At 50.6% G+C, this 12198-nt stretch overlaps 1 protein-coding gene across 6 annotated transcripts in view; it reads left to right on the top strand.

Moving 5' to 3' along the window:
• Positions 1 to 7732, top strand: part of MKI67 (marker of proliferation Ki-67) — a 111626-nt gene extending 103894 nt beyond the window's left edge. For all 6 annotated transcript variants that reach the window (XM_078643505.1, XM_078643507.1, XM_078643504.1 and 3 more), the window contains exon 17: positions 6299 to 7732. In XM_078643505.1, coding sequence (XP_078499631.1) covers positions 6299 to 6420 — 122 coding nt within the window. In that variant the 3' untranslated portion in view covers positions 6421 to 7732. The remainder of the gene's footprint in view (positions 1 to 6298) is intronic.
• The last annotated feature ends 4466 nt before the right edge of the window (positions 7733 to 12198 follow it).

Raw genomic sequence — 12198 nt, 5'->3', positions numbered from 1 at the left:
GTCTTTCCTGTCTGCACCATATTGTGAATCTTTTCCATTTCGCAACGTAGCACTTTCGAGTGCTGGGCCTTCGTGCCTCCCGAAGTACCCTCAGGGTGCTTTCTGGTAGTCTCAAATGTGCGAACTCTATGTCCTCAGGAGCCACGCTACTAGGCTCATGCTCTCTGGCTCTGGATGCAGTACCTCTCCTTTCTGCATGGACAGTAGATCTTTCCTCCTGCTGAATCTGTGGGGTGCACACTGTGTCATCTCCATGATCTGCGAGTACCAGGTCTGCCTCGCCCACTGCGGTGCGACCAGTATCAGTGTCATGTTGCTCGCTCTGCATTTGCTCAGTACTCTGTGCATCAGTGGTATCGGGGGAAAGGCGTAGGCAAATGTCCTTGACCAATCTATCCATAGGGCATTCCCCAGTGTCCCCTCCTCGGGCTGCCTGGATGCGAAGTTTTGGCATTTTGCATTCTGGCGTGTGGCAAACAGGTCCACCGATGGTGTCCCCCACCTGTCGAACAGGTATCTTGTCTCCTGAGCATTGAGCTCCCACTCGTGGGATGCCGATGTCTGCCTGCTGAGCCAATCGGCTTGTATGTTGTCCTTCCCTGGTAGGTGTATGGCTAGCAGGTCTATCTTGAGAGGGATGGCCCATCTCCATATCTCCTGCGCCAGCGTTGAAAGCGGTGCGGACTGTGTGCCCCCCTGCTTGTTGATGTAGAACATCGCAGTGGTGTTGTCTGTTTGTATCAATACCTTGTGCTTGTACAGTCTTGTTTGAAAGGCCTTCAGTGCAAGGAAGATTGTCTTCAATTCTAAGTAATTGATGTGCTTTGTGGCATCCGTCGGTGTCCACAGTCCCCTCACCTTGAGCTCCTCCATGTGAGCGCCCCATCCCTTCAGGGATGCGTCTGTGGTGATGGTCACTGTTGGCGTTGGGGGCGTTAGAGGCTTTCCCCTTGCTATGTTCTCCATGGTCCACCATGTCATCTCCTTCTGCACTGCGTGCGTTACAACCACTAGATCCTCCCAACTGCCTGTAGCTTGTGACCATTGCTCCTGTAGCCATTCTTGAATGGGTCTCATGTGGAGTCGTACATTCGGTACCAGGTGGATGCATGATGCCATCATCCCCATGATCTTGCTCGCCGTCCTCACTGTCCGAGCTTGTCCCTTCCGGTAGAGGCGAGTTTCCTTCACCAGCGCCCTCGCCCTCTTCTCGCTGGGGAACACCTTGCCCTGTAAGGTGTTGATCTGTGCTCCCAGGAAGATCTTCACTTGTTCCGGCTCCATTGATGATTTCTTCCAATGGATGGAGAACCCCAGGTTTATGAGCGTGCTGGTCACTGTATGTGCGTGCAGCTTGCATTTCTGGTATGAGTTTGCTTTCACCAGCCAGTCGTCCAGGTAAGGGTATACATGTATCCCCTGCCTTCTTAGGTGCGCCGCGACTGCTGCGAGGCACTTTGTGAAAACTCTTGGTGCCGATTTTAGACCGAAGGCCAGTGTCGTGAACTGGTAGTGGCTTTCTCCGACGGTGAACCTGAGCATGTGCTTGTGCTTCCTGTTCATTGGGATGTGCAGGTATGCGTCTTTGAGGTCTATAGTGACCATGAAGTCCCCGGTCTGCAACTGTGGGAGCACCTCTTGCAGGGAGGTCATTTTGAATTTTTGCGTTCTTATGAATCGGTTCACGAACCGTAAATCGAGAATGGGCCTCATTGTCTCGTCTACTTTTGGTACCAGGAAGTATGTTGAGTATACTCCTGTGTTTCTTTCTTTGAAGGGTACCCTTTCTATGGCCTGCTTCCGCAGGAGTTCTTTTGCTTCTTCCTGAAGGCACTGCAGCTGCTTGCTTGCTAGCGGCTTTCTTCTTGGTTTTCTGCTTGTTGGCCTCGCCTCCAACTCTCTGATGTGATTCCTCTCCACTCCTGGAGGTGGAATCTTAATCTCCCTCCCACTGGTGTCCTGTGGTCGTGGGTGTCTAGTTTGTCTTGACCCATCTGTACGTGCTGCCCCCTGGGATCTTTTTTGTGGGTGGGCACACGGGTTTTTTCGAAGTCACTTGGAGGTGGGCTGCTGGCCCCCTCTTCTATTTTGTCCTCGTCCATTTCTCCCTCGAAAGGACTGGCCTCTTTGTTGGTACTGCCAGGGCTGTTTCTGATGGCCCTGCTGACCCTGCGAGTCTGCCTGGTGCGTTTGCTGGAAAGCCTGGTGTGAAGTACCTGGCTGGTTTCCACCTCTCCCGCCAGGCCTCCGTGACGGGGTGCCCCTCTTGTTCCCTCTGAACTGCAATGCTCCCATGGATCTTGCTGTTTCGTTATCCTTCTTAAGTTGGCTGAGTTGCTCATCAACTGTTTGTCCGAAAAGCGTACTGCCGTTGAACGGGGTGTTCAGGATGCTGTGTTGCACCTCCGGTTTGAAACCGGATATCCTGAGCCAGGCGTGTCTCCTTTCCGTGACGCCCATCATCATGAGCCTGCTGGCCGTGTCTGCCCCATCCAGAGCCGTCTTAAGGCAAGAATTTGCAGCATTCTTCCCCTCTTCAATTAGCTTTTCGGCTTTCTGCTTGGCATCCTGGGGCAAGTCCTTCACCAACTGTCCCAGTCCCTCCATGATTTGGTACATGTGTCTGTTCACCAGGGCGTTGGAATTAGCCATGCGCCAGTGGGTCGCGGCATTCCGTTCGATCCTTCTGCCCACCAGATCCATCCTTTTGCTCTCTTTATCCGGTGGCGGGCCCGAGGTAGTGGGTACATTAGCCCTCCTCCTTGCTGTGGCCGTGATAATGGAGTCTGCGGAGACCGTGCCCTGAATGTAGGCCGGGTCCTTTGCGGCATGCTTGTACTTCTTCTCAGTTCTGGGAGTCACTGCCTTGCATGTTGCGGGCTCCCTGAAAGCTTCCTTCCCCTGAGCCAAGACGCTCTCGAGCATCGGGAGGAACTGGCTCCTCGTTTGTGTTGGGAGCAATGTTTCCAGAAGAAAGTCTGCTTTCTGCTTCTCTTCGTCGAGCTTGAGCTTGAAAGCTGCTGCGGCAGATTGTATCACCGCGTTGTAGGCCCCGATGTCGTCCGGCGGCGAGGGCCTCGAGGGGTAGGTGTCGACCACCTCCTCCGGGCTGTCGGTCTCGACATCGATGTAATCCACATCCTGAAGGTCATAGGGCGCCGACTCTGTGTCTGTCCTGCCCTCATCTTCCTCCCCATAGCTGCAGCTCTCGTGGGGATTCTCGTACTCCTCCTGGTCGTCGAACACCTCGACGTCCCGGTCTTGCTCGGTGACTTCGGCGACCTCCTCTTCTTCCTCCTCGACCGCCTCCAGCACTGGTGGCTTGGTCTTCTGAGGGATCGTGAAGGCCTTCATCCTTGCGTCGAAATCTTTTTTCCGCTGCATGAAGTTCTCCATTTCTGCCTCGAGGCGCCTTCTTTTCTTTTCCATCTCGGCCGCGTGTTCCGCGTCGGATGGATCCGCCGGTCTCTTCGACGGATGGCTCGTCGCCGTGCCTCTCGGAGTCGAAGTTTTCGACGTCGAACCGGATATCGGGTCTCTGGTCGTCGTCGACAGTTTCGGGTCTTTCTCCCTCGTCGATCGATCCTTTTCGGGGACGATTTTCGACGTCTTCTGCTGATCAGCAGCTCTCGGCGCCGGGGACTCCTTCTCTGAGGATCCGCTGGGCCTGGGAGTAGTCGCGGACGCCGCCTTTTTTGGCGTCGGCGCTTTCGGGGTCTTGCCCTCGATTTTTCGAGACTCAGAGTCTCTCGGGTTCTTGGGGGCCGAAGAGTCTCCTACCTTGTCAGAAGTCTTCGTGTAATCGGTCTCTACGACCGTGTAGCAGTCGTCTTCGGCGGCAGCGTTGTCTTCTTCCTCGGAGGACATCCCCAGCTCGTAGAGCGACGGGGTCGGGGCCTTCCCCTGCAGGGTGGCGTGTGCTACCCTCTGCCTCTCTCTCACACGAAGGGTCTTCGGGGTGAAGGCGGAACAGGCGTTGCAGTCTCCGCTTTCGTGGTCCACCGGTAGGCAAAGGTTGCATACCGGGTGCTGGTCTTTCTGCGCGTACTTGTGGTGGCAGTTCCGGCAGAACTTGAACGGCGTGTTGTCCATCCTCGAGCGTCCAGGGCCTCTCTGGTCGCGTGTTCGTCGACGTTCGTCGAAGATCTGGATGGAAAACGCCTTATCTTTGCTTGTCTTTCGTCGGTGAAGTCCCCTGGAGTCTTCAGATGACTTCTCCTCGTCTTTTCTGTATTTTCTTTCTTCTTTCTCCAAAAATGTCTGGAGCCCAAACTGGAACGATCCAGACCCGACCGCGGAAAAAAAGAATCTGAAGATGGCGCCCAAGAGTGGGAGCTTCCGCAGGAAGCATGCCGACGTCACCGGAAATACACCCAAAGGGGGTGTGACGCCGACGCCCACCTGGGCAAAGAAAAAAAAAAAAAAAAAACAAAGAAAAGACTACGAATCCGGACCCAACCACAAGACCGCGGAATAATGCACAGCATAGTGAATCCAGAAAGATTCACGCTGCAAAACAAATGCTTTACACTGTCCTCTCGTACTGCCTTACTGCTCGACCAAGCTACCACTTTTGAGAGTAAGGTCCGTCCTGACTTTAACCTCTGGGGTTTGTGGACTCAATACACACTGTACCATATTCTTGTCCAGTGTATATATAGAGCCACTTTCTCACAACCGATTTTTAACTTTCCCCAAAATCAAAATATTCCAGGATGGAGTTACAATAATAAATAATCCTCCTGGAATGTTCCGTACAGAAATCCTTCATGAAGATGCAATTACATAAGGACATTGTCACAATACATGAGTAAAGTTTCACCCACACCCTGGAGAAAAAACGTATGGCTTGGCTGTTGACATAGGGTTCTGCAGTCATCTACAGCTGCCTGAGAATGCTCAATATCATTAGAAAGGCAGGTGGACCATTCTGTAAAAGGAAAAAACTACCTGCAGTGGTGCCACAAGAATAATTTCCATCTCGATATAGCCCATGAGACTTGTAGTAAGACCCCTCAACCAACTATTGGATTTTGTCTTCTGCATCATTAAAGTATTTCTCAGCTGCAGTTTATTCAATGGTAGCCCACATAAGGTAGTTACTTAACATTCCTGTTATCAGACTATTTGTGGAAGAGATTAAAACAGTCTTCAGCACTACAAGAACTTAAAACTGGTAATATGGGTGCAGAGGGCTGCATGAAGGAACCATGTGATCCTATACATGATTCGTCCCTCAAATTTAAGACATTAAAGACTGCCTTAGTTCATATTGTATCTGTGAAGAGTGTGAATTGTTAGTATGCATGGTGCAAGAGCCAGACCGATCTGTAGACAATAGTATCTGGTTATCTGTTGAGATGTACTATATACAGGAGAATCAAAAGATCTGGAAAATATATTCAGTTTTTCATGGGACATTCGCTACAGGCCTTAGGAGCAGCAAGTTACGAAAACACTTGTCATATGGATAGTACAAACAATAGAACACGTAGTGGAGTGAGTTTGCTCTTCTAGTCTCCTTGTGTCCATCAAATAAGAGGTCACACTGGTATTAACGGCCAGCATCTTGGTAGAGGTCATGTACAGGGAAGCTGCATAGTCTCATAACACTTTTTTGACACTATTGGATAGATTGCCGCATAAAAGAAAGTAGCTGTGGGCCAATCATCCTCCACTCCCCCCCCCCCCCCTTCAGAAGGAGTAATACTGCTGTGCAATCTATGCACAGCATGTGCACCTAAGACACTTAATGCTGCAAATAAAAAAAAAAACAATTCACTAATTGTTCCTAGAGTAAAATGGTTCCACTCTTCTACTTTTGGACCCAACCTGCAGATGATGGGGAGTATGCACAACATGAGTCTTTGTTCAGTGTGAACTGTCGCTTAGAATGACTTCAATCGTGCCAAGTTTCTTTTTTTAGTTTTTATTTGAATGGACGAACTGAAGAGAAGATAAATAGTTACTGGCATACTAAAAACCCATGGGAAAGCAAGAGGTTTGAGACCACTAGATGTTGGCTATGGGGGCAGTCCGGGGTGAGATACTAATTAGCTGCTCTTCAATAAATAGTTTGAGGGGGAAACGGTAGAGATGGGAGTTAAGAAACCTCTTACATATCCGGTCTGTGGAAATTCTTTTCACCTCTGGCCTGGCTTACACTGAATGAAGTAAATGTGACCTCTGAATCACCATATAAAACTTGCTGTGTAAGGTTATGATGCAATGTGAAACGGTGCTCACCTTTAACGTCATGCATTGATCTGTGTTAAGTTTAATTTTTTTTCCCCCCCAGAAGTTGGTGATCCCCTATTAAAAGCAAGAGGACTGAGAAGAGAAAAGAGACGGCCGTCCAATGAAAAAAAAGTTACCCCTGACGTTGAAATGAAGAGAACCAGAGCAAGAACAAGAAAATAGACTCCTGTTTGCCTTTTCTGTAAATTAATATGTGCACTTATTGAAGGCAGACTTGCAATTTGTCTGATTCTATTCCTAGACAGTTTGAGGCATGGAAGGGACATGGGCCTGTCACTCTTGAGCTTTTTTCCCCCACTTGGGCCATGTGCTTCAATTGCAAAAGTGTAAATATTTTCCATTGTTTTAATTTTATTCTAATAGTGTTTTAGGTAGGACGTGAAAGCCAGCATTATTTTAACAAATTTGCTGCTTGTATGCAAAAAATTTAAGTAGATGCCAGTCATTAAATTTTGTAAATTATGATTTGTTTTGTGACATTTTTTTCCTTGGTCGTCTTTTTAAGCAAAAAGTAATTTGGGAACACTTGCAAGCATTTTTATTGCGGATTGGAGCGATCACCAACTTAAACAATGGTGATAAAACATGACATTCTTATCCGGAGGGGACATTCTGAGTTTTACAAAGGGTCTAGTTCTCAAATTTTTGAGCAAGTTGAAACTTCATTCTGAAATGGTGCTGTCTGGTCCCTTGACTCAATGTAATTTTTAATCAAAATGTATTCTGAAATTATGCAAAATATTCTGTGCTCCTGCTTTTATGTGTTTAGATCCAAGGGGGGCTGGCCCTTATTTATTTTTAAGTGGGTTACAGTTTAGACTAGCCATATTTTAAAAGGCTAACTGGGCTAGTGGCTCAAATCTTAATTTTAGAAGTCCTTAGTTTTGAGACGGTGGAACTAACACATTTCTTGACGTCTTTTACGAAATGTACAGCCATCATATTAGTGTCTGTATGGAAAAAACAAGTTGGTGATGGTGTTATCCTTTGTGACAAATGCTTGTATGGCTGCCATTGAAATTGGGCTGCAGCCCTGTTCAATATTTTATCAAACTATTATAAAAAAAAACTAAATTTAAGGATTGTAAATTGTGTATATATTTGTGTTGCTAGTTGACTTGTGGAAAAGTGTCCTTTTGATACATTCTAGTTAAGGAAAGCATAACCAACAATGTTTTTTCTTCCCCCTCCTATAACTGTTAATTTTTCAATCAGTTAATTTCATTTTTGATGAGAAAATTATTCAAAATCGATAAATTGGGGTCATGGTGAAATTAGTGGGCTGGCATATAAGCAGTTTAAAAATTTCTTTGTGAACTGATAAAAGTGGTTGCCAGTTATGGAAGAGTTATACATTTACACAGGCCGCCATGTTATTGCCGATGCAGCAAATTTATTTTTCCTATATGTAGTGTATTTTTCACACTGCCTGTTGGTTCTGCTCCGTAATTAAAAATTAGTCAACGTAAAAAAAGCTACTCTGTCCAGTTAATACCTCAAGCTTCTTTCATTTTTCAAATGTTTTCTTAATGTTGGTTAGTGTCACTACAGCACCGGGCTGTAGTATAGTATCAGTGAAGCTTTATCCCTATTACAGACTCATTATTTGTTTTCTGGGTTCAGCCAGACTTGATTTGACCAAGTAACCCCAACCAGTTTAGCAGATTTAGTTTGTTCTTTAATGTATGCTCATGAGAAACCTCTCTCCTGCTCTTCAATGTATAATATTTGACTCTGAGGGGATAAAGCTTTCTGTTCATATTCTGGGCAAATGTTGCAGAGGGATCTTTTAGTTTGTCCAACCTCTTATGCAAGTTGTCCTAGGATTCATCTGAGCAGGTGCTTAAATGGACTATCCAAGTTCCTAGTCTTTGTCACCATGTCTCTCCTGTTACTCATATCACCCCTTTCACTTTACACTCGTCTGTGAAGTTCACTACATTGCCCTCCTAGGTTTTGATTTAAAGGAAATTATGTAGTGTTTGAATTCTCCAGTGTACCACATAAAGGAATGAAGCCACCAAATTATAAATAAGGCGTTACTGATTTTTACAATCTGAAAGAGGCACGTTAGTATTAGATTCCTTACCTTAGAATATCCCCAGGCGTCAGACTGGATCCGGAAATTTGCGTAGCAGTACCCTTGCGCGTCGGTAGGCGTCTGCGGCTCCGCGTCTGTCGTCGGCATCGTGGGCGCTGTGATGATGTCGTCGGAGTACTTAAACGCCGCCTCCGCGTGCTGACGTCAGTTCTTTTTTTCTGCGCCAGCAAGCGCAGATCTGGAAAAAGCAGTAACCCTAGTCATTTTTTTGACTAACTTTTTGATCACTTTTGATTGTTCTCGAAGTCTTTCGACTCCGACGGTGCCGTAGGGATGCCTGGCTTTAAGCACTGCGATGATTGCGACCGCCTGATGTCGGTCACGGGTCCTCACCGCGTGTGTTTATCTTGTCTCGGCGTCGACCACGCCGACGAGGCCTGCTCCGACTGCCGGGCCCTCTCTTCGAAAGCCAGGCGGGAGCGGTCCTGCAGGCGGCTCGAACTCCGGCAGTCGGTCCCGCGCCGTGAGAGGTCCCGATCCCATGGGAGGTCGCGGGCTCGGAGCCACTACAGTTCCAAGAGTAGGCCGCACTCCTCCGGGTCGAAGTCGTCGTCAGGTAAGCGGCACAAGAAGTCCAAGCGGCGTCATCGCTCTTCGGACTCCCCCCGACGCTCGCGCGATGCGGCCGGGGGTTCGGGTGACACCACCCACGCGGCTCCAACTGAGTCGCAGGTGCCGCGTCCAGCCCCATACCCTACGGTCCCTGGGCTTAACGCGTCGCAGGAGGAGATCGAGCGCTTCCTCATAGCCATGAGGAAACTCCTCAGACGGGCTCCGCGGCGCCTTCGGGCCCAGCGGACCCGTCTGGGACCCCTAGCGGGTCGGGGGGGGTCTGCCCCGACGCCGTCGGGTGCTTCGGGCCCGGCGCCGCAGGTTCCCGTTCTCCCGACGCCGCTGGACCTCCTTCGGGATCTGGTTCATCGCCGGTGGACCTTACGACCTCCCGGGCGGCGCCGTCCCCGGTTCCACCTTCGTTTCTGTTCAGGCGCCGGGACGGCCCCGATGGGCGCCGCTCCAGACGTCGTTTGGTGAGTTTCACTTTTATGACCAGGCCCCATTAGTTGAGAACCCCGAGTTTCAGGAGATGGGTGATGAAGAGGACTGGGAGGGGTCTGAGGACCCTCTGACCAGAGAGTGTTGGTCTCATGAGGACTGGACAGGTGACCTTGGGGATGCCAGTGGTCTGGACACTTCGCCGGACACTGGCTTTGTCTCCCCTCCTACCGTGGCTTCGGAGGAGGGGGCAACATATAGTGTGGTGCTGATGAAGGCTGCCAAGGCCTTGGGCCTTGAGCTCCCCGTCGCGGCCGTGAGGACTAACCTCCTCACTGAGGTCCTTAAACCGCAGTCAAGCTCGGCCGAGCCTCTGCTGCCCTTTAATGAGGCATTGACCAACGTTCTTCTGGGCACTTGGTCCAAGACCGCTACGGGTTCGCCCATAGATAGGAACGTGGCCAGACGCCACCACCCAGCCCCGGGCGACCCATGTTTCCTTTCCTCCCACCCTACCCCCGAGAGCCTGGTCATCCAGGCCTCCAATTCCCAGACCGCATTCCCGTCGGCCCCGCCATCCAAGAGGTATGACCAGTATGGGAAGAAGATCTTCTCATCCCTTAGTCTAGGCCTGCGGTCTTCGAACACCGCCTGCCTCTTGGGACGTTACACCCACTCTGTGTGGGATATGGTCGCGGAAGTGCTGCCAGAGTGTCCGCTGGAGGTACGGGCCAAACTCGGCCAAGCCCTTGTGGAGGGCCGGGATGCAGCCAAGTATTCCATCAGGTGTGGGCTGGATACCACCGACTCGCTAGGTAGAGCGATGGCAACGACGGTGGCGGTCAGACGCCACGCCTGGCTGAGGTCCGCCAACTTTTCGGCAGATGTCCAGAACACACTCATGGACATGCCGTTCGATGGCCGTCGCCTCTTTGGCGACAAGGCAGACCATGCGCTTGAGCGCTTTAAGGACTCATGGGCTACGGCCAAGTCCTTGGGCCTCTCGGGCCAGCGCCAGCAATCTGCTGCCTTTCACTCCTTTCGTGGCCACGGAAGGGATGCGCAATACGTTGGAACCGCTGTCCGGGCGATCGTGGGCAACGGCGAGGTCAGTCCACATCTTCCCCTGCAGCATCCGCCTCAAAACCCTCCTAGTCCGTGCCTTCAGGCCCATGTGACGCCAGTGGGGGGCAGGGTTCGCCATCACCACCTCCACTGGCGCACTGTCACATCGGACAGGTGGGTGCTGCAAATCGTCCGAAGGGGCTACTCCCTCCCCTTCGAGGCGACTCCTCCAGCCATGCCACCGCAAAACCACTGTGTCTCGGGGGATCATTTGCGACTTCTGCAGGAGGAAGTTACGGCCCTCTTGGCCAAGGGGGCCATCGAGCGCGTTCCTGGGCCAGAAGTAGGGTGTGGTTGCTACTCCCACTACTTTCTGGTACCCAAGAAGGGCAAAGGGGGCCTACGCCCTATCTTGGACCTAAGGAACGTCAACGGCTTCCTCCGGAAGGAGAAGTTCAAGATGCCGACACTGGCTCAGGTCCTAGCTGCCCTGGACCCAGGAGACTGGATGGTAGCGTTGGACTTCCAGGACGCTTACTTTCATATCCCTGTCCTGCCTGCCCACCGGCGCTACCTGCGGTTCACGGTTGGCCGCGAGCACTTTCAGTATACCGTGCTCCCCTTCGGCCTTACCAGCGCCCCACGGGTGTTCACAAAGGTAATGGCGGTGGTCGCAGCTCATCTGCGCCGGTTAGGGGTTTCAGTCTTCCCCTACCTCGACAACTGGTTGTTGAAGGCGGGCTCGCCCCAGACAGTCGTCAGCCACCTCCAGACTGGCAGATCTCCTGCACCAGCTGGGGTTCTCCATCAATGTGCCAAAGTCACACATGTGCCCCTCTCAGAAGCTCCTCTTCATCGGAGTGATTCTCGGCGCGATTTCGGGTTTATGTAATGTAAACTCACACTTATATAGCGCTACTATCGCTCCAGGGAGCATCTTGGCGCTCGACACCCTACCCCGCTGGAAAAGGTTGGTGGACAGAGGGCAATTTCAACGCATTACAAGCTTAACACTAGTGCTCTACAGGCCACATTGGAGAGTGAGAAGATCCATGTCTTCAAAGGTTTCCTGAATTCACTCTCCTTAACTATACGCCGAAGCTGAGCTGGCAGCTTATTCCAAGCTCTTGAGCCTAGTACAAAAAGAGATTTCCCCCCTTTGGTGGCCTAAATCTAGGAGTTACCAAAAGATTCTGATTAGCGGACCTCAAGCAGCGTGCTGGCCGGTAGCGTTTAAAGCCATTTAACATATCTCGGTCCTTGTGACTGAAAGGCTCTGAAGGTGATAACAAGGACCTTGAATAAGACACGCTTATGAATGGGTAGCCAGGGTAGCCAGTGTAGGATCTTGAGCGCAGCAGACCTTCTCGGCCAGCGAAGTACCAGACGCGCAGCAGCATGCTGGGCCATCTGCAGCCTGTGGAGCACTGCTTTGTTGGTACCTGCATAAAGGCTGTTGCAGTAGTCCAGTCCAGTCTAGATGTTATCAATGCTACTGCCTTCCTGGCTGCCAGAGGAAGGTCAAAAAACTTCCTCAATGATTTGATAATCTGGAAACCTGAGCTAGCCACGCCTACCGCTTGCTGCTTGAATGAAAGTTGGTCGTCAAATTTGATGCCCAAGTTTCGCGCAGAGGAAATAGTATTAGGGGGGGCTTCTGCATCCTCAGGCCACCATTGTTTGGGGGAGAACAGATTTTGGGATCCAAAAGCCAATATTTCTGTCTTCTCTGAGTTACACTTGAGGTGATTGTTATTCATCCACTCAAATGTAGCCGTGAG

The sequence above is a fragment of the Lissotriton helveticus genome, chromosome 5_1 (genome assembly GCF_964261635.1).
Source record: "Lissotriton helveticus chromosome 5_1, aLisHel1.1, whole genome shotgun sequence".
NCBI lineage: Eukaryota > Metazoa > Chordata > Amphibia > Caudata > Salamandridae > Lissotriton > Lissotriton helveticus.
The sequence above is the reverse complement of the archived record's forward strand: the minus strand, read 5'-3'. Positions and strand labels throughout refer to the sequence as shown.